This window comes from Chiloscyllium plagiosum, chromosome 1 (assembly GCF_004010195.1).
Source record: "Chiloscyllium plagiosum isolate BGI_BamShark_2017 chromosome 1, ASM401019v2, whole genome shotgun sequence".
NCBI classification, from domain to species: domain Eukaryota; kingdom Metazoa; phylum Chordata; class Chondrichthyes; order Orectolobiformes; family Hemiscylliidae; genus Chiloscyllium; species Chiloscyllium plagiosum.
The window spans coordinates 121,811,080-121,834,081 of record NC_057710.1 but is presented as its reverse complement, the minus strand read 5'-3'; the positions used below and the strand labels follow the sequence as shown (position 1 = coordinate 121,834,081).

General features: G+C 41.5%; 1 protein-coding gene across 5 annotated transcripts in view; it reads left to right on the top strand.

The window, feature by feature from the left end:
- The window catches only part of ptpn13 (protein tyrosine phosphatase non-receptor type 13), a 263,474-nt gene that overhangs the window by 215,886 nt on the left and 24,586 nt on the right, over positions 1-23,002 (top strand). For all 5 annotated transcript variants that reach the window (XM_043695955.1, XM_043695937.1, XM_043695928.1 and 2 more), the window contains 4 exons: positions 5,196-5,370; positions 7,486-7,599; positions 14,448-14,578; positions 22,101-22,183. In XM_043695955.1, coding sequence (XP_043551890.1) covers positions 5,196-5,370; positions 7,486-7,599; positions 14,448-14,578; positions 22,101-22,183 — 503 coding nt within the window. The remainder of the gene's footprint in view (positions 1-5,195; positions 5,371-7,485; positions 7,600-14,447; positions 14,579-22,100; positions 22,184-23,002) is intronic.

Here is a 23,002-nt window from a genome sequence, read left to right as displayed (position 1 = left end):
TCCCAATAGTATGCCATTGTGTTGTCACCTTCTGCTGGGTCTGTCCTGTCAGACAGCCAGGACATATGCAGGGATGGTATTGGTGGGATATTAAGCTATGATTCTATGAATATGACTATATCGGGCTCTTGCTTGACTGGTCTGTGAGACAGCTGTCCAATTTTTGGCATTAGCCCCTAGATGTTAGTAAGGAGGCCTTTTCAGGGTCAACAATGCTGTATTGCTGCTTTGTTTCCTGTGCCTAGGTTTACGGTGAGTAGTCTGTCCAGCCTCATTCCTTTTTTAAGGCACTTCAGTGATCGATACAATTGAACGGCTTGGTTAGCCATCTCAGAGGGCAGTTAAGAGGCAATCACATTGCTGTTGGTCTGGAGCCATATATAGGCCACAGCAGGTAAGGACAGGTTTGCACATGTTCCAAATCCTTCATATCCAAAAAGGGGCAGTGATTTCAAATCCAGTATTGTCATTTGATGGATTGATAGTGCAAAGAAGACTGCTGGTTCCCATTCATAATGGTTCTGATATACATTGAGTTTTGATGTTTCTTCTGATACTGGTGGAACAGAAAGATGAGCTAACTAAAATGTAGGGTTTTTTTGGTGACAGTCCTTCTTTAAAAAAGAGGATGTGTGAACTCCTTGGATGGCTGTTAAATAATTGATTTTAAATTCAAAGGTAATCAAATTTGCTTTTTGATTCTTGCAGTCCAGCTTTTGATGGACTTTCCTGTGGCTTGAGTATACTTTTCACCTCTAGTTCAGTTATTTCCTGTCACTGATTTATAATTCTATTAGATTAGATTACATTACAGCGTGGAAACAGGCCCTTCGGCCCAACAAATCCACACCGACCCGCCGAAGCGGAACCCACCCATGCCCCTACATTTACCCCTTACCTAACACTACGGGCAATTTAGCATGACCAATTTACCTAACCTGCACATCTTTGGACTGTGGGAGGAAACCGGAACACCCGGAGGAAACTCACGCAGACACAGGGAGAACGTGCAAACTCCACACAGTCAGTCGCCTGAGGCGGGAATTGAACCCGGGTCTCAGGCGCTGTGAGGCAGCAGTGCTAACCACTGTGCCACCGTGCCGCCTGCAAGAGCCCGATATTGCCAATTTTCTTTCATTTAATCTGGAAAAGGTCCATCTTTACCTCATTATGATTTTTTTTCCTTTTTCTATTTTTGAATAGTACAGAACTACAACATCCCAAATATTCCTGTACTTTTAGGCCCTCCATGCTTGTTATTCAGAACTAAATCATATCACACCAGTTCCTTGTAGCAGCGTACTGACAAAAGTATAAGTTACAAATTCTGAGATTGGTAATAGTGGCATATCCTCCATGCAAGTGATTGTGATAGGTGCTCCTGTTACCCACACTACATTGGTTCTATTCTCTTTTTCACATTGTGAAAGAAGTAAATTTCTCTTTTTTTTTTATTTTTAAACCTTTGTTCTTGATTGTCTTTCATTCATTCATTCATTCAGGGAATGTATGCTTTGCTGACTGGACCAGCATTGTTTACCATCCCTAACTGACCATGAGAATGTGCGGTGAACTGCTTCCTTGAACCACTGCAAGCCATTTGGTGTAGTGGCACCTATTTCTGTTAGAAAGGGAGTTCCATAATTTTGATCCAATGACAGTGAAGGAATGCCAGTATGTTTTGAAGTGATGTGTAGGTTGGAGGGAGTTTGCAGATGGGATGTTCCCATGACTCTGCTGCCCTTGCCTTTACAGATGATAGTATTCGTGGGGCTGGATGGTACTGTCAATAGATTCTTGGTGAATTTGCATCTTGTACACCTTGTACACTCATTCGCCTGCTCCATGATGAAATGCAAGTCATGGTAATGACAAATCGTTCCATCACCAACCAGTTCCCTACTTAGACCTGTATCAAGCAAGGCTATGTCATCGGCGCAACACTGCTCTTGATCTACCTCGCTGCAATGCTCCACCTCACCACCACCAAGCTCCCCACTGGAGTGGAGCTAACTTACAGAACCTGTGGGACATTATACAACCTCCACCAACTTCAAGCCAAAACCAAAGTCACCCCAACTAGTGTCATTGAACTGCAGTATGCAGATGATACTTGTGTATGTGAAGCCTCCGAGAACCATTGAAAGCACTTTTACGGAGGCATCTGAGAGCATGGGTCTCACCCAAAACATCTGCAAGATGACAGGCCTCCACCAACCCTAGCTTGGCATTGTGGAGCAAACCCCCAATCATCAAGGTCCACTGGAAAGCTTTGGAGAACATTGACCACTTCCAGTACCCCAGAAGTATTCTGTCGACCAAAGCAGCTATTGTTGAAGAGATCCAGCATCGCCTTCAGCCAGCTGAGGAAAAGGGGTTTTGAAGACAATGACATCAGGTCCAATATCATGATCATGGTTTACAGAGCTGCGGTGGTTCCCGCCCTTCTATATGACTCTGAGACATGAAATATCTACAGCAGACTCCTCAAGGCACTGGAGCAGTGCCACCAAAGCTGCCTGTGCAATATCCTGCAAATCTGCTGGTAAGAAAGATGCAGCAACATCAGCGTTCTCGACCAGACCAACATCCCCAGCATCGCAGCACTGACCACTTTTGATCGGCTGCACTGGGCTGGGCATGTCGTCCGCATGACTGACACAAGACTCCCCAAGCAGGCGCTATATTCCCAGCTCCGAAATGGTGGCCGAGCCCCAGGTGGACAGAGGAAGCGCTTCAGTGATCCCTCCAAGGCCTCACTGGTGAATTGTGGTATTCGCACAGATACTTGGGAATCACTGGCCCAAGACCGTCGAAAGTGAAGAATGAGCATCCAGGAAGGGGCCGATCACCTCAAGACTTGCCGTCAGGGAAAAAATGGAAGCCAGGCAAATGGAGCACGCTGCCACACCAATGCCCCACCCACCCCTTCCCATGACCACCACCCGCCCCAAGTGTAACAGAGCCTATGGTAGGCACATAGGTTTGTACAATCACCTACGGATTCACTCAGAGAGTGGAAGAGAGTCATCCTGGTCTGTGAGGGACCACCGATGATGGTGATGACAACGACACCTTACTGCATTGCACGCTGCTGCTACTGTCCATTGGCGGTAAAAAGTGAATCAAGGGGTTGCTTTGTCCTGGATAGTGCCAAGCTTCTTTTGTGCTGTTGGAGCTGCACTCAACCAAGTAAACTAAGAGTATTCCATCACATTCCTGGCTTGTGCCTTACAGATGGTGGACAGTTTTTAGAGAGTCATGTGGTGAATTACTCTCTGCCTGTTCGTACTCCATGCGTCTGATCTGCCTCTGACCTGATGGCCATATTATTTCCATGGCTCGACCAATTCAGATTCTGGTCAATGATAACCCCATGGTAGGTTATTCAGTGATGATGATGTTGGTAACTGTCAAACGACAGAGGTTTGATTCTCTCTTGTGCGACATGATCATTGCCAGACACACTTGTGGCATGAATGTGGTCACTTGTCAACACAAGCTCAACATCCAGCTCTTACATTTAGACATAGACTGCTTTGATATCTGAGTCATTGCAAATGGTGCTGGAGTTGATCAATCATCAGTCAACATCCCTATTTCTGACCTTATTTGTTGCTCGATTCCTGGCCTCTGACCTGATGCCATGTGGCTGGTCACTGGTAAACATAGGACTCTGCCTGTGGGTGATTCAGTGCTGGTCATGACATTAAATGTCAAAGGGTGATGGTCATTGCCTGGCATGTATGTTACATATGTTATTTGCAATTTATTAGACTCAACCTGCATTTTATCCAGGACTTGCTACATGACGAATGGACATGAACTGTTTCAGTATCTAAAGGCTCATAAATGATGCTAATCATTGTGCAGTCATGAGCGCCTGTCTCCCTGTCTGCCATCTCCAAGGCACAAGTCAGGAGTTTGATGGAATACTCTCCACTTGTCTGAATGAGTGCAGTTCCAATGATCAAGAAATTCAACACTATCCACAATAACGCAGTCTGCTCAATCAGCACTCCATCCACCACCTTCCAAGTTCAAACTTTGAATCACAACTAGTGGTATATAGTGGCAGTAGTTCATACCATGTTCAAGATGTACCACAATAAATCACCAAGCCTACTTATAAACCCGCGACACTACCCTGGCAGGACAAAGACAGCAGATGGATGGGAGCCCTACCACCTGCAAGTTCCCCTCCCAAGCCACATACTATCCTGACCTGAAAGAATTTTGCTTCACTGTCAAAATCCTGAAGCCCCCCTTCCTGACAGTAGTTTAGGTGTTCTTGCACCTCACAAACTGAAGCAGCTCAAGAGTGCAGCTCACCATGCCCTTCTCGAGGTCATTTCTGAAAGGGAAGTAAATGCTGGCCTTGACTCTCTGATAGACAGGATACTTATCTGATCCAGCTGCTCAGCTCTTGAAATTAAAGAATTCCAAATGAACGATTACCCTCAGAGAGAAGAAATTTCTCCTCATCTCCATCTTAAATGGAAAACCCTTAATTTGAAACTTTGTTCCCTAGTTCTATATTTCCCTAAGAGGTAAAACATTCTTGACATCCATTCTGCCATGACTCATCAGAATCTTGTAAGATCACCTCATTCTTCCAACTTCAGTAAGTATAATCTCAACCTGCTCAAACACAACCACTTATGCCCAGGAATCAATTACTGATTCTTCACTGTACTGCCTGCAATGCAAGTGTGCCTCTTCTTAAACAGCAGGCATGGGTTTAAGTCCCACCTGGCCCAGACATGTATCTGAACTGGTTAATTAAAAGATTTACCTCCTCTCAAAAATTTAGGCAAAATTGTAACGTACAAATGTCCTGCAGTTGTATCAGGACTTCGCTAGTTTTATACTCCATCTCCTTGCCATAAAGGTCAAACAGTTTTACCAGAATTATTTTTTAAAAGCTGGAAATCAATTCATTTTTTTGCCTTAAGAGCTAACAAGGAAAACGCACAGATGGAGAGTAAATATGCAAATTGATAATGCATTTAGTCTGGGGTAAGATATTCAAATTATTAGCATTTACTAATACTGTTGTGCTTATTTCATCTCAATTCCTTCTCCCTTTCTTCTCTCTTAGACAGTAACTGTGGGGAGTAATCATATTAAATAGCAAAAAATTTGCAGTGATCATTTGTGACTTGCTTATCATCACCTATGATCTTCAATCATAGGTAAATGGGGAATGTGTAGTTGGAATGTCCCACACTAAAGCAGTGACAACAATCCGCAAAGCCAAAGGATTAGTGAATTTAACTGTCTCCAGAGCAAAATCCTCCAGCGAAATGAGAAGTACAACCAAAGATGCTGATTCTAAAGATTCTTTCTCCAAAGTGCAGCACCATACAGGTATGAAAAAACTGAGTCTCATTGAGTTTATTTTATGCAATTCTTTAAACCCGATCAGTGCATTATCTTCAAGAATATGTTGCAAATAATTGCTTGAACCAATTGACTAACACGTGTCAAATATTTAAGAATCCCAATAAGAAACCAATCAAATGGCTGTTTTTTGTTGTGTCTGCCACAGTGAAGGTCAGCGATTGTAATTTATTTCTTTCGATTTATCTAATTATGGCAAAGTGCTGTAGATGCCTAATCAATCAAACAGCAGAACACTTTACCATCTCTATAGAAACTGTTAACCGGTAAAATTAAATTGAACTGTCAGTTCATAACTGAAAATGTTATATAACAAGATTTCACATTTTAAGACTTATTACAATGACCAGATTAAAAGTACCATGATTATCCACTGTTATTTTGGACAATGTATATTTTCAACAACACAACAGAACATTCCCTTTTACTTCTAACACAGCTAATAAACTAGTTTGACAAGTGTACTTTACACTGTCCCTTGACCAGTCAATCAATATTCCTAGACCAAGTCCAAATTGGTTCTTGGCTCCCAATGGTTTACTACTGTTTCTTTCCCAACTTGGTTCCTGTTAACTCTGGAAATGTCTTCCATTATAAGTGTTTATTGACAAGCTCAGCTAATCTTCCATCTTCATTTTAAGTCCCTATGAAGCAGGTTTTATCATTCCAAGTCCAAACCCCCACCTACATTTTTTCATGGTAGTCCATAGAGACATTCAACCACTGACTGCTCCCTCTCTCCAAGATCCTCACTGACTGCCTGTGTCTGAGAGTTTCATGGGTACCTTAGAAATCCTTCTCTTCTCAATCCTCTCTATGTTGCAACATGAATCACATAGTCCTTTGAATCCAGTTGGAAACATTGACTAGTTATCCTTGAGACCTCTACTCTCTTATCTTCAAATGAAATTAGCTATTTGAAGCATAACTGTTTACAATTTTCAAAGTTAAACATCACACCAGGTTATAGTCCAACATTTTAATTTGAAAGTACTAGCTTTTGGAGCGCTGCTCCTTCATCAGGTAGCTAGTGGGGCAGGATCATAGGACACAGAATTTATACCAAAGAACATAGTGTCATACAACTGATGTGAAATTGGTTTATTCAATACATCACATCAATTGTACGACACTGTTCTTTTGCTATAAATTCTGTGCTCCGAAAACCAGTGTTTTCAAATAAATCTGTTGGACTATAACCTGGTGTTGTGATTTTTAACTTTCTCCACCCCAGTCCAACACCGGCACCTCCACGAAATGGCTACAATTTTCAACACCTTCCTTGGACTTTGGAGACTAGCAGTCCAACCACTGTAAACACAGATGCTGCCATTATATTCAAATGCGAACTTCTTGCAACAATTTTCCAGCAAGGATCTTCCTTTCATCTTTTAACAGCTACATCACCCAGGTCCATTGTGAGGTGGACTATGCAATTGTTAAGTAACCCCTTTTATTTTATTTCGCACACCCCCAAAGCATAACAATCTTTTAGACTTCACATCTATGGCAATTTTGAGATTAGAGAATGGCAGCAAAGATATTCCCATTTTTCCAACCTGTGTTTTAGTATGAACTGAGTGTGAGCAGGTGTCAGTTACCTCACTTGGTTGGATGAATAGTTTGTGATGCAAGTGATGCCAACAGCATGGGTTTGATTCCTGTACTGTGCGAGGTTAACCTGAAGCATTCTCCTTATCAAACTCTTCCCTTGTCGGAGGTCTGGTCACATTAAACCACTACCAGTCATCTCTCTCTGCAGAGAAAGCAGCCCTGCAGTCCGAAAGGACTGCGGTCACTTTACCTTTTACTCAGTGTGTATGCTACTCCCTCTTTTCAGCCTTTTCCTAGTTAGCTTAAACATTCTGGCCCACCAAGAAATGTTTTACTTGCCTTTATGACCTGGCACAGTGGATCAAACAGGCACCTCGGGCTGTGCTGCAAAGGTGCTGTGGGTATTTAAGGCACAAAGTAGGCATGTGGTAAATGATGTAGCCATAAAGTAAAATAGCTGCATGCCCCAGTACTATTTCACCACAATCTCTACTAAATCTCTTTTTTTCTGACATCTACTTATTGTAGGTATCTCTGACCCAGAAGCTGAAGTCCTGAAGTCTTTAAGTGATGTTGTTCAGCAGGAAGTCAATAAATATTTTTCTTTTAATCCAACAAACTCAACACCAAAAGACACTCCAGGTAACCTCTTGGGGTTGAGGGTTGGTCAGTTATTTTTCTCACAATTCTAGTCTGTTTATTTTGAATTAAATTGATCACTAACTGATGCTAACTGAACTTAAAACTGTGCTGTATCGTTGTTTATATGGCTAATGAAAGTAATGTTGCAAAAACTGTTTTTGTTACCAACTCCTTTGCAATTGCTTGGCATTCCATTTGTAGGGGACTATAGACTGAAAGATCCAGAATGATTTCCTCCATTCACTTCACTTTGGATTTCATCTGGATTATAATTGCCCTGACATATTGATCTGAAATCATATTTCCAATGGATTGCCATGGGACGCTGAATTCCTTAGTGTTAAATCTTGACCATTGGATCAATTATGAATATTTGTTTTATCTGATCAGTATTGACTGGATTATCTGGGAATGCTTATGCTTTTGCGTGTGGACTCACATTTGCTACTATTTGCTGTTTAGAATGACAGGGTTGGAAAGTATAGCGGAAACATATTTCTTTGCCTAATGTTAACTTGGCTGGATGACTAGCTTGCGCTGTGGAGTGACACCAACAGCATGGATTCAATCTGCATTGGCTGAGGTTGCCATGAAGGCCCCGCCTTCTCAATCTTGCCCCTTTCTAAAAGAAAAGCCTTATGGTCCTCAGGGACTATGGTGACTTCATTTATCCCTCAACCAATAGAGAAAACAGAATATGAGTGAAATTCTGCACTCATTTTGCAAAACAGGAGGTGTCCCATTGCTTATCTGGTATACACTGTGTCTGGTATTTGGTTCCTGTATTGGATGTGTTGTATGACAGGTGGCTGTAATGTGCCACTGCCATCATCCAGTTCAGCCCAATTACTTAAAGATTTATAGCTTCACTATTTGTGATACCATATGTCCCTACATTTAGATTAGATTAGATTACAGTGTGGAAACAGGCCCTTCGGCCCAACAAGTCCACACCGACCCGCCGAAGCGAAACCCACCCATATCCCTACATTTACCCCTTACCTAACACTACAGGCAATTTAGTATGGCCAATTCACCTGACCTGCACATCTTTGGATGGTGGGAGGAAACCGGAGCACCCGGAGGAAACCGGGTATAATCATAGTGATTATACTTCAAAGATACACGTAGAGTCATACAGCATAGAAACAGTCCCTTTTGATCCAACTCATACAGGCTTCCCAAACTAATCTAGTCCCATTTGCCCACATTTGGCACACATCCCTCTAAACTTTTCCTATTCACATACCTGTCAAATTGTCTTTTTAAATGTTGTACCTGCATCTACCACTTTCTCTGGCAGTTCATTCCATGTATGCTGCACCCTCTGTGTGGAAAATGTTGCCCCTCTTTCCCCTCTCAGCTTAAATCTATGCAGTCTCAGAGGAACAGAGGGATCCCTCAGAGTTGCCACCCAAGTGGATAGAGTTGTTAAGAAAGCATATGGCGTTTTGGCTTTCATTAACAGGGGGATCGAGTTTAAGAGCCGCGAGGTTTTGCTACAGCTCTACAAGTCCCTAGTGAAACCACATTTGGAATATTGTGTCCAGTTCTGGTCACCCTACTATAGGAAAGACACAGAGGCTTTGGAGAGGGTGCAAAGGAGGTTTACCAGGATGCTGCCCGGACTGGATGGCTTGCCGTATGAAGAAAGTTTGAATAAGCTCGGACCTTTCTCACTGGAGAGAAGGAGGAAGCGAGGAGACCTGATCGAGGCATACAAGATAATGAGAGGAATAGATAGAGGCAATAGCCAGAGACTTTTCCCCAGGGCAGGATTGACTGGTATAAGGAGTCATTGTTTGAAGATATTAGGAAGAAGGTATAAAGGAGACGTCAGAGGTAGGTTCTTTACGCAGAGAGTTGTGAATGCATGGAATGCATTGCTATCTGTGGTGGTGGAAGCAGAGTCATTAGGGACATTTAAGCGACTGCTGGACATGCACATGGATAGCGGTGAGTAGAGGGGTGCGTAGGTTAAGTTACTATATTTTACGTTAAGATTAACCTTGGCGCAACATCGTGGGCCGAAGGGCCTGTAGTGCTGTACTTTCCTATGTTCTTGATTTGGACTCGCCTACCCTGGGGAAAAGACCTTGGCTATTTTTTCTTTCTATTGCCCTCATGATTTTATAAACCTCTAAAAGGTCACCTCTCAGCCACTGATGTTCCAGGGAAAGTTCTCCCAGCCTATCCAGCCTCTCTGTATAGTTCAAACTCTCCAGTCCCAGTAGCATTCTTCTGCTTATTGAAAAGCAAAATTTTATTAAATTAGAAGCACTTCAGGAAGATACCAGAGATGAAGGGTTTATCGTATGTAGAACGTTTGAACATGTTAGGCCTGTTCCTGATGGGGACGCATACCAGAAGGAAAATTCCTTTGGAGAAGACTAGAACTAGTAGACACAAAGGGTAAGTCAGCTCTCTTTTAAGATGGAGAACGTTTTCTCAGGTTCATTAATATGTAGAATTCCTTTCCTCAGAAAAGAGTGGAGACTGAGTCATTGAATTATTCAGTTTGAGTTTTGAGAGACAAGGGAATCCCTGAGTTGGAATTGACTCAATGGACCAGATGGCCTGCTCCAGAAAGTCTGGGGTTCCTGCGTTATGGGGAGGTGGAGCGGTGATGGTTTGGGGTTATAGACAAGGTGCAAACATTCAGGGGATATATTACAGTAGACAGCCACTGCCTTTGGCAACAAAGTTGTAACCAGGAACCAGAATCTTTCCTTTCTCCAGGAGGTTCTTTATAACCCACTAGTCATGGCCATGTAATGGTAAGTTTCACCAATAAAATGTTTCCCTCCTGCTTAGACACACGTATTTTGCACGTTCACCACTAGCACTTGGAATTTTAATTAAATTGTATGGCAAATGGCAAAAAGACCAAAAGCAGTAATAGCACACAGGTATGGCTATGGCTTCAAGCACAGCATACTGTCAACTGAGTCTGGAAAATTCAATTCTTGCTCCTGCAATTTATATATCTGGACAATATTCTCAGAATGTGTTTAAACAGACTGCAGAGGGATGGAATTGAAAACTGAAGAGATTGGGCCTTGTAAATTCAAAATGGTTGTCTGAAGCATTCAGATGAAAAGTGGAATGAGATGGATGCCGTTTTGGAGTATGCTGGTACATCCCTAAAGGAGACAGGGTTTAAAGAAATATAATGGCAGAGTGAAAAGAATAAAAGGCTCACTTGGAGTGTAAAAGTCAGCACAGTCCCATTGAGCATAAGGGCACTTTATCTGAATGATCATAGCATTCATAACAAGATCAGTGAGTTATTGGCACAAATCATCATGAATGAATTAGATTTAGTAGCCATTATGGAGATATGGTTACAGCATGGTCACAGCTGGGAATTAAATATGCAGTGGTATCTGACTATTTGGAAGGGCAGAGAGGAAAGTAAGGGAGGTGGTGTAGTTCTGATATTCAAGGACGGCATCAGGGCAGTGCTGAGAGATGGTATAGGTTCTATGGAGAATAAGGTTTGAATCCATTTGGGTGGAAATTAGAAGATAATGTCACTGATAGGCATAGTCTATAGGCCACCAAATATTAACATCACATTGAGGCAGGCAATAAACAAAGAAATAACTAATCCTTGTAAAAATGGGAGAGCAATTATCATGGAGGGATTTTTTTCTACATGTTGATTGTTTGAACCAGCTTGGTCAGGGTAGCCTTGAGGAGGTGTTTGTTGAGTGTACCGCAATAGTTTACCAGTGAAGGAGAAAGCTATCCAAGATCTGGTCCTGTGAAATGAGACCGGAATAGTTAATGGCCTCATAGTTAGGGATCCTCTTGGAAGGAACGATCACAGAATGGTTGAATTTAGAATACAGGTGGAGAGTGTGAAGATAAAATCTAATACCAGAGTCCTGTGCTTAAACAAGGGAGACTACAATAGGATGAGGAAGAAGTTAGCTAAGTAGCCTGAAAACAAAGACTTTATGGTGGGACAGTTGACAAGCAGTGGAGAACTTACAAAGCAATTTTTCAAAGTACTCAGCAAAAGTATATTCCAGTGAAAAGGAAGGACTGTAAGAAAAGGGGTAATCTGCCATGGGTGTCCAAGGAAATAAGGAAGGGCTATCAAATTGAAAGAGAAGGCATACGATATGGCTAAGATCAGCAGGAAACTAGAAGATTGGGAAAGCTTTAAAGGTGCGCAGAAAACCACAAAAAGAACTATAAAGAACAGTAAAATAGAACAGGAAAAAAAACTAGCACAGAATATAAAGACAGATAGCAGAAGTTTCTTTGAACATGTAAAACAAAAAAAGAGTGGTTAAACTAAATGTTGGTCCATTAGAGGATGAGAAGGGGCATTTAGTCATGGGATATGATGAAATGGCTGAGGCATTGAACATGTATTTTTTGTCAGCCTTCACAGTGGAGGATACTAATGACATGCCAGTAATTGACAAAGAGACAAAGGCAGGTGAGGACCTGGAAACAATCATTATCCTGGTGAGGTAGTGTTGGGCAAGCTAATGGAGCTAAGGATAGACGTGTCTCCTGGCCCTGATGGAATGCATCCCAGATTATCAAAAGAGATGGCGGGTGTACTTGTGCTAATTTTCCAAAATTTGTTGGCTCTGGGGCAGTTCCAGCAGATTGGAAAACAGCAAATGTGATGCCACTGTTCAAAAAGGGTAGTAGGCAAAAGATTTGGAATTATAGACCAGTTAGCTTAACCTCTGTCCTGGGGAAGATGCTTGAGTCTATCATCAAGGAAGAAATAGCAAGGCAACTAGATAGAAATTGTCCCTTTGGGCAGATGCAGCATGGGCTCATGAAGGACAGGTCATGCTTAACTAATCTTTTGGAAATCTATGAAGACATTATGAGCAAGGTGGACAATGGGGACTCAGTGGATGTGGTGTACCTAGATTTCCAAAAGGCCTTCAACAAAGTGTTGCACAAGAGCCTGCTGCATAAGATAAGGATGCATGGTGTTAGGGGTAAAGTATTAGCATGGTTAGAAGATAGGTTGACTAACAGGAAGTAAAAGAGTGGATAACTGAGTGCTGTTCTGCTTGGCAATCAGTAACTGGTGGAGTGCCTCAGGGATCAGTGTTGGGACTGCAATTATTCACAATTTACATAGATGATTTGGAATTGGGGACCATGTATAGTGTGTCAATTTTGCAGATGACACTAAGATGAGTGACAGAGCAAAGTATGCAGAGGACTGTGAAACGTTGCAGAGGAACATAGGTACTTTGAGTGAGTGGGCAAAGGTGTGGCAGATGGAATACAATGGTAATAAATTTGAAATCATCCATTTTGGTCGGAGTAACAGTAAAAATGATTATTACTTGTATGGTAAAAAGTTGCAGCATGCTGCTATGCAGAGGGACCTGGGTGTCCTTGCGCATGAATCATAGAAGATTGGTCTGCAGGTACAACAGGTAATTAGGAAGGCAAATGAAATTTTGTCCTTCGTTGCTACAGAGATTGAGTTTAACAGTAGGGAGGTTATTTTGCAGCTGTACAGGGTGCTGGTGAGACTACACCTAGAATACTGTGCGGTGTTGGTCTCCTTACTTGAGAAAGGACGTACTAGCACTGGAGGCGGTGCAGAGGAGGTTCACTAGGTTGATTCTGGAGTTGAGGGGGTTGGCTTATGAGGAGAGACTGAGTAGACTAGGACTACATTCATTGGAATTTAGAAGGAGGAAGGAGCATCTTATAGAAACATATAAAATTGTGAAGGGAATAGGATTAAGAAAGAAGTAGAGAAGATGTTTCCACTGGCAGGTGAAACTAGGACAACAGGGCATAGCCTCAAAATTAGGAGCATTACATTTAGGAATTGCGAAGGAACTTCTTCGCCCAGGGGGTTGTGAATCTATGGAATTCCCTGCCCAGAGAAGTAGTTGACGCTACTTCAGTAAATATTTTTAAAGCTAAATTTTTTTTTGAACAATAAGGGAATTAAAGGTTACAGTGTGAGGTCGGGTAAGTGGAGCTGAGGCCATGAAAAGATCAGTGGAGCAGGCTCGAAGGGCCGGATGGCCTACTCCTGTTTGTAGTTCTACTGTTCTTATGAGCTAGGAGTCCGTTTCTCTGTTGTTAATTATGTATAAACCTGCTGTGTGAGTGTCCAGATCATAAATCAGCTGTTGTGGTAAACAGAAAATTTGCACTGATGCATTACAGAAAGCTCTTACAAGTTTATGGTTGAGGCACATTTGTGGGGATGAGAACATGTAATTTTATTCTGCACTTGGTTTGTCCTATTTTTAACCAAGAACTATTCTGTTACTGAGAGTGATGGAGGAACTAGAAAACTCTGTAGTTATCCACTGAAATCTCTTAGCTTAACAAAGCATTAAAAGTTCAAAACTGAACTACAGTCATTTCCCTTCAGAATTCGGTGATCTTGCAACACTCTAAAATGTTATTGTGTCATAACCGATTATATGTATTTACCAGAATACCTATTATGTAATAGTTGTGTTGTTTTGAATGGACACTTGTCAGAAGCTTGACTGTACTTAGTGCTTTGGTGGAAATCATTTATAACTTTAAAAATACAAGTAAAGAGCCTGGTGAGAATATATACACCTGTAAAGAGCCTCACATTTATCAGGCGATTAGTTGGCTAAAGTGGTTTATAATATAGAAGAAGGTAAAGTATTCAAATAAATGCATAATAGTAATTCTGATAAACAGGTGTTTATCTGTTAACTGAGGGAGTGCAGTTAACAGAGGAGTGATATCAATCTATTTAATCTGAGTGGTTCCCAGAAATGAAAGGGCACTCGGGGAGTCTCAAGCTTCATTGTATCATTGTTTTAAAGGAAAGGTTTTTTTTATTTCTTGGACAGGGAAAGGTACACATTTTGTGAAGACACCTGATACTGTTGAATATATAGGTGAACTGAAGGAAGAAGAAATGTCTGCAAAATCTGAGGATACAGATTATGAAGGTTTTTCATTGCCTGAAGATTCCCCTGAGGTAATTAACGATCCTAATTTGAATAAGTTTGTACAACTTTGATTAACAGCAATAGTAGCATGTACCACACTGATCTCATCTTGACCTCAACTCCACTTTACTACGGTCTCTCTATAACCCTTTTTAATTAATTTAAAATCTGTCTAACCCCTCCTTAAATTTACTCAATGTCTCATCAATCACTGTATTGTGGGTAGTGAATTCCACAGTTTGATGACCCTTTGAGAGAAGTAATTTATCATCATCTCTGTTTTAAATCTGCTGCTACTTTGCCGAAAACTATGACCCATCATTCTAGATTACCTCACATGAGGAAACATCCTTTCTACATCAGTGCTGTAACCTTTAAGCTCAGTGAGGTAACTTACATACAGATCTCCTCCCCTTCTTCTAACCTCCAGAGAATGTAGGTCTAAACTGTCCAGTCTCCCTTCATAAGACAAACCCCTCACCTTTAGAAGCAATCTGAACTTCCTCCGAACTGTTCCCAATAAAGCTGCATCCCTCCTTACTTAAGGGAATCAAAATGGTATATATACTCAGGTGTGGTCTCAATATTGCTTTGTACAGCTGAAACAACATTTCCCAACTTTTATATTCTATTCCTTTAGCAAAAATGTCAAAATTCCATATGCCTTCCTTATTATGAGATGCTTTAGCACTACATTCAATAAAATTGTCACTTCAAGAGCCAATCCTAGACTTGAACACACAAACTACTTTGACAATTCATTGCATTTGTGCAGTCTTTCAGGTGATAAATGATGTCAGCACACAACTACTGTCTCACCTGGGCATCAAAGATCCCAGGGAACTTTTCAATAAAGGGGAGGAGATACTTCTACCAGAGTCCTGACTTGGATTAATGTCTCAATGAACATAAGCAAACACTGATAATCTTGGTTATTAATCTTACTGCTTTTAGGATTCTGTGTAAATTGGTGTATAGTTTTCCCATATGGCAACAATAGTTTGTTAGCTGTTTAGTGCTTTGGGATGTTCTGAGATTGTGCACAGTTCAATGTAGAACATAGAACAGTACAGCCCATCATGTCTGTGTCCACCATGGTGCCAATCTAAACTAATCCCACTTGTCTGCACATGGTCCATGCCCTCTATTCCCTGCCTGTTCATGTGTCATTTAAGTGCCTGTTAAATATTGCTATCATCTCTGCTTTTATCGTTTCTCCTCAGCACACATTCCAAGCACCTACCACCCTCTGTGTAAAAAACTTGACTCGCACATCTCCTTTAAACTTCTTCCCTGTCACCTTAAACCTATCCCCCCTTGTATTTGACATTTCCATCCTGGGGGAAAAAAGTTCCAACAAGCCTCGCATAATTCTATATGTTTTTGTCAGATTGCCACTTCTCCTGTGGTGCTATAGCAAAATCAATTCAGTATATCCAACCTTTCCTTACAGCTAATATACCCTCCAATCTAGGCAACATCCTGTTCAACCTCTCTTCCACCCTCCCCAAAGCCTCCAAATCCCTCTCATAATGTGGTGACCAGAACTGCGCGCAATTGGCCAAATGTGGCCTAACTGAAGGTTTTTTTTTAAACTGCTGCCATATAACTTGCCACTTTTATACTCAGTGCCCCGACTGAAGAAGACAAGCATGCCATACACTGCCTTTCTGACCTCACCTACTTGTGTTGCCACTTCCAAGAAGCTATGGACTTGCACCCCAAGATCCCACAATATATAAGTGTTCTTAAGGTCCTACCATTTATTGTATGCTTTCCTCTTGCATTTGACCTCCCAGAATGTATCACCATCGACACAACCATTGTTGGAATATTGCGTGCAATTCTGGTCTCCTTCCTCTCGGAAAGATGTTGGGAAACTTGAAAGGGTTCAGAAAAGATTTACAAGGATGTTGCCAGGGTTGGAGGATTTGAGCTACAGGGAGAGGCTGAACAGGCTGGGGCTGTTTTCCCTGGACCGTCGGAAGCTGAGGGGTGACCTTATAGAGGTTTACAAAATTATGAGGGGCATGGATAGGGTAATTAGACAAATTCTTTTCCCTGGGGTTGGGGAGTCTAGAACTAGAGGGCATAGGTTTAGGGTGAGAGGGGAAAGATATAAAAGAGACCTATGAGGCAACGTTTTCACACAGAGGGTGGTATGTGTATGGAATGAACTGCCAGAGGAAGTGGTGGAGGCTGGTACAATTGCAACATTTAAGAGGCATTTGGATGGGTATATGAATAAGAATGATTTGGAGGGATATGGGCCGGGTGCTGGCAGGGGGGACTAGATTGGGTTGGGATATCTGGTTAGCATGGACGGGTTGGACCGAAGGTTGTGTTTCCATGCTGTACATCTCTATGACTTGTCCATAATAAACTCCATCTGCCATTTCTCTGCCCAACATTCCAGCCAATCTATATTCTGCTGCACTGTTTGTTAGCCTTCCTCATTGTCTATAACTCCACTAATTTTCATGCCATCTGCCAATCTACTAATCACAAAACCTACATTTTCATCCATAATCATCTATATTTTACAAACAACAGAAGCCCCAGCACTGATCCTTGTGGAACACCACTGGTCACAGACTTCCAGACAGAAAAGCACATCTCCACAACTAACCCATTGTCTTCTAAGTCAAAGCAAGTGTTGTAATCAATTTAGTAACACACCAGAAATCCTTTGTGACTTAATCTTCTTGACCCCCTTACTAATCAAGAGCCTATCAATCTCTGGATTAAATGGCTTGGCCTCCACAGCTTTCTGTATCATTGGGTTCCAAAGATTTCACCACCTTCTGGCTGAAGAATTTCATCCTCAACTCTGTTCATAAGGGTGGTCCCTTCGCTCTGAGACTGTGCCCTCAAGTCCTGGTCTCTCCTACTTGTGGGAACTTTTTCCCCAAATCTATTCTATCCAGGCCTCTTAGTATTCTATATGTTTAAATAAGATTCCCCCTCATCTTTCTAAACTCCCACTGAATCCACACCCAGAATCTTCCACCACTCCTCATTTGATGAGCCTTTCATCACTGGGATCATTCTTGTAAACCTCCTGTGGACCCCACTATCACCACCACCAATGCCAGCACTTTCTTCACAAATCCTGAACTAGGTGTCCTAAGTCCCTTTCTGCTTCAGATTTTTGAAGCTTTTCCCCAATTAGAAAATAATTACCTCCTTTATTGTTTGTACCAAAGTGCATCATCTCACCCTTTCCCACATTGTATTCCATCTGCCACTTCCTTTGCCCAATCTCCTAGCCTGCCAAAGTCCTTCTCCAGCCTCCCCACTTCCTCAACACTTCCTGTCCCTCCACCAATCTTTGTGTCATCTGCAAACTTAGCAACAATGCCCTCAGTTCCTTTCTCCAGAGTGTTACTAGTTAATGTGAATTGTTGTGGTCTCAACACTGACCACTCGTGGAACTCCACTAGTCACCAGCTGCCATTCCTGAAAAAAATCCTTTAACCTCACACCTTCTGGAAACCCAAAGAGATCATATCCACTGACTCACCTTTGTCTAACTTGTTTATTATCTCCTCAAAGAATTCAATTAATCCTTTAAAAAGACCTTATAAACTGTGAAATGAAAAGGCAAGCAAAAAGTTTCCCTTCTGCACTAAAATGCTATGCTGCCTCCAAACTATATGCTTTTCCGGGTTATGTCTCACTCTAGATGTGATCTCTCCTTCCTGACCTGTGCGCAGTTTACTGCTTTCAACAGGCCTTCTCTTAAATAGAGCTGAGGTGAACTAAGATGTTTCTCGCTAATTAAACTTCAGTAGTAATCAATATCTTTTGAGACCCTGTTCAGACAATTGACTGGGATTTTTAGGGAGTGCCAGGAATTTTATATTGGCCTTTGAAAATTTGGTCAGAGATAATGAGTATACCTTCTTCCCCACTTCAATGAGACATATCCAGAGAGATCTTTGGCTGCCTAGTGAAATACTGCCTTTAAAATGCTCAGGAATGCAGTTAGCCTACAAGAAGTTCAATGAGAGACCTTCAGTGTTGAAAAGTTCCAGGAGGGAATTGACATGTTCCCCAAGAATCTAGGTTGCTGCACTGGAAGAAGCAAATTTTCATTAGGGCCTTTCCTGCATCTCCTTTGCACTGCTAAAGATGGCCCGAGACTGACATCTAATAAAATCTGTCAAGGAGCCAGTCAAAAGAGGAAAAAGCAGTAAGCATTGAATATTTTCTGGCACCATTGGAACCACCAAGAGGTGCATCACAGTAGATGAGAGTGAAATAGTCAATAAGAACAATGCTGATTAAAGGTCACATCAATTCAGTCTAGCTTCTAAGGGACAGTCATCAGCATTTATGGTGATTTGAGGCAGCAGACTGGCTGTGCTGAGGGATCCATGATCGATTCCACTCTCCGGCAACTATCTGTTTAGTTTGCACATTCTCCCTGTGTCTGTGTGGGTTTCCTCTGGGTGCATCAGTTTCTTCCCACAGTCCAAAGATGTGCAGCTAAGTTGGCCATAGTGGCCAGGCTAAATTGCCTGTGGTGTTCAGGGATGTGCAGTCTAGCTGGGTTAGCCATGGAGGTAGTGAGAACTGCAGATGCTGGAGAGTCCGAGTTGAGATGGAAAAAGCACAGCAGGTCAAGCAGCATCAGAGGAGAAGGGAAATCGACATTCTAGCTCAGAACCTTTCATCAGGACTGTTAGCCATGGGAAATGAGGGGTCGGCTAGAGGCATTAGTCTGGGTGGAATGCTTTTCAGAGGGACAGTGTAGACTCAAAGAGCCAAATGGTCTACTTCCACACTGTAGGAATTCCATGACTAAAACGTTGTCAGTCCTTTGAGTAAATCCAGGCACCAGATTGGAGAATTTAAAGGAGAGTTTTTGGAGCAATGAACAAGTAATTAGTTGACTACCAAGCTAGGCGATAAAATGGATGATGAATATAGGATGACATTTCTTTAATGAGGAAGCTAATTGAATCACTTAGTAAGTCACTTTGAAAGTCATACTTTGTGACTTCATTATTGACCGTTCCTATGCAGATTAACATGTGGGAAACAGCATGATGCGTGCTGATTCAGATATGGCAGAAGTTCACAGTGGGCTATGACTGCTGTTTATATTTGCTGTGTCAGCTTGACTTTGTGGTAAGGTTTGTAGCTATTCCAGTGAAGCTTCAACACTGGCATCTACCCAGTAATGTGGAAAGTTGTCAACTATGTCCTAGCCACAAAAAGCAGGATGAATTCTATCCAACCAATTATCAGTCCACTCCGATCATCAGCAAAGTGATTGAAGACATTGCCAACAATAGTATAAAGCAGCACCTGCTTGGCAATAACCTGCTGAGTGCTTCTCCATTTGGGTTCTGCCTGGACCACTTATTTGACCACACCTGAACTAAACATGGATAGAAAAACCAAACTTAAGGGGAGGCGAGAATGACTAACCTTGACATCAAGATTGCATTAGATCAATATGACATCAAGAAGCCCAAGCAAAACGAAAGCCAGTGACAACTAGGAGGAAAGCTCTCATTGGTTGGAGGTAACCTAACAAAAAAGAAGATAGTGATGGTCGTTAGAGGTGCAAGAACAGTTTCTGCCGTGATGAACCACCCAGTGCCCAAAGCCTGTCCACCAACTACAATGCACAAGTCAGGAATGTGATGTAATACTCTCCAATTGCTGCATTAAAGTCTAACCACGTGTAGGCTGCTTGCTTAGCATCAATTCTCCTTAAATATTCACTCCCTCCACCATTAACACAGAGTGGCAGAAGTGCATCCCTTCTACAAGATGCAATGCAGCAAACCTGAAAGCCTACTTTGACAGCACCTTTCAAATGCGCTTCCTTTATCACCTAGAACACCATTACCTCTACGTTCACCACCAAGCCACCCACCATCTTGACTTGGAACTTTCTTTATGCTGACCCTTCACTGCCTATAGGTCAAGGTCGTGGAATTCCCTTCCTAACAGTAGGTATGCCTACACTAATTGCATTGCAGCAACTCAAGAAGGTGACTCACCAATATCTTCTAAAGGACAGTTAGGGATGGCCAATAAATTCTGCATGTCAGTAATGTCCACTTCCTGTGAACAAATACTCTAATTTAAAAATTGATTTGGAGGTGCCGGTGTTGGACTGGGGTGTACAAAGTTAAAAATCATACAACACCAGATTATAGTCCAACAGATTAATTTGGAAGCACTAGCTTTTGGAGCACTGCTCCTTCATCAAGTGGTTGAAGAAGGACCTGATGAAGCAGCAACGCTCCAAAAGCTGGTGCTGCCAAATAATCCTGTTGGACTATAACCTGGTGTTGTGTGATTTTTAACCAGTTTTTAAAAAAATATTGGTTCTGTATTAAAATGTATAGCTTTAATTCCGAATGCAAGATGATATCCAGGCAGATACTTCAATACAGTGTTCAGGGAATGATAGCATTATCAAAGGTATTGCTTATCAGATAAGGCATTAACGTGAGGCCAGGTCTGGGTTTTCTGACATATTGAAGAGCCTCTGGCATTATTCAATGAAGAGCTTTCAGTTGTGTTGGTGTCTTGATTTATCCCCTCAAACATTAATGCAAACAGATTATTTAATCGCTTAACATATTTGTTCCTGTGTATATCCTGTTGTATTCTTTCTACTTAATGCAAATGATTATATTTCAAACTAATTAGTTGTGAAGAGCTGAGCTAGGGATGTCATGGAAAGAGTGCATATTTAGGCAAGATATGGCTGGAAGTGTATGGAGGGGTTGCACAGGTATTGTTGTGTCAGGAGACTATCTGTGAAATGGTGGCAGCTTCCAAATGGAAGGCCAGATAAATATCAGAGTAAGAGATGCCATTCAGTGTGGATGGCACTACTCTCTCCCTTGGACACAAGCACAATAGCACCCATTATTCCTCTTGTCCAACAGTCACAATCTCCACCCCTCTTATTTTACCCCATCTCCCTAGGTAGTTCAGCAGCACCCAGCATTTAGAGTTGGGATGCCACTCTTTTGGTATTGGCCCTCTAATCTTCTAAGCCCATCTACCATTGTTAATTGGATAGGGCTTTTGGAGGCAACACTTAACTGCCCACAATCCCACCCCAAGCATTTCTTCCAGTGATTGGGATTGTTACCTGAGAATGCAATTCTTGCCGGAGAAGGGTTTGGACAGTTACCTTTGCCAATAGAACAGCAATTGTGTCTTGGTGCTGATTGTTACATGTGCAAAGTCTGTTCTAATTTTCTATCCCAGGATCCAGAGAATTTATGTTAAAGGCTAGGTCTGCGTTGGCTCTAGATTCTCCTTTCATTTCAGGAATCATACACTTCATTCTCATTCCCTCCTTTAAAATTGAGGGCAATGGTTGAGTTTATCACTGTAAAACAGTACATTAAGCCCACTGTACTTGCAAAAATCCTTTTGCAATAGATTGTCTAGATCTTCTCTTGGTATTGAAAATGCAAGGTATCATTCTTCATAGAATTACTGCCTTTTCTTAAAGTTCTTTTTCCATTGATTGTTACCGGTCAATAACATTTTTAATTAATTATACAGCAACCCAGAAAGAATGATTATCATTTATCAACCAGCATAGAGAAAATAATTCAAGAGGTCTCTGTTGAAGATGCATCTGAAAGGTAATCTCTCCCAATAGATTTGAAGAATGCAGAGCTAGTTTACTAACTAATCAGAGTCTGCACCATAATAATACAAAATAGTATAGTTGTAATATTGCGAATAATCTGTTACACTCTTTTGTGATATATTGTTTAAAAAAAAATGGCAGTAGGGCCATATTATGCTCCCTGCAATTCTTGTCAAGCTAGGAGGATCATGGTTAATAGTTGATAAGTAAGCCATGTTTAAATCCTATCTTCAAGTTCCTTGCAGATGCTTTCTTTTTTAATTGAAATGCATATCTATTTTACAAGTGAATTGCTGACCTTGTGTCCAGTATTCATATTTAAAATCCAGTAATTGCTTTAAAATGCAATAACATATTAGTGGCGAATTCCCAAATATTGTTCCAATACCATTTTAAGAATGATCTCAAAAACAAATTAAATTTTTGCAGTTATAATCTTAGATGAATGTTTTTATTTACAGGTTGCCCCTCAGAATAATATAACCCATAGCATTACAGGTGGACATGTATAGATACAGTACACAAATGAGAACTGTTATCATGAATTTGATATACTGCAGATCCTGACTCCAGCCTATAAATCAACCCAGCATATAAAATAAGTTCTAAGTAAGAGTCATATTGGACTCAAAATCTTAATTCTTCCTCTTTCCACAGATGCTATCATATCTGCTGTTTCTCCAACATTTTTTCTGCTTTTATTTCAGATTTCCAGCATGCAGTATTTTTGCTTTTATTGAAGTGTTAAGCTCACTACCACTTCTCCTCCAGGAATGTTCACTTTAAAGTTCTACTATTCTTAATCTTCATC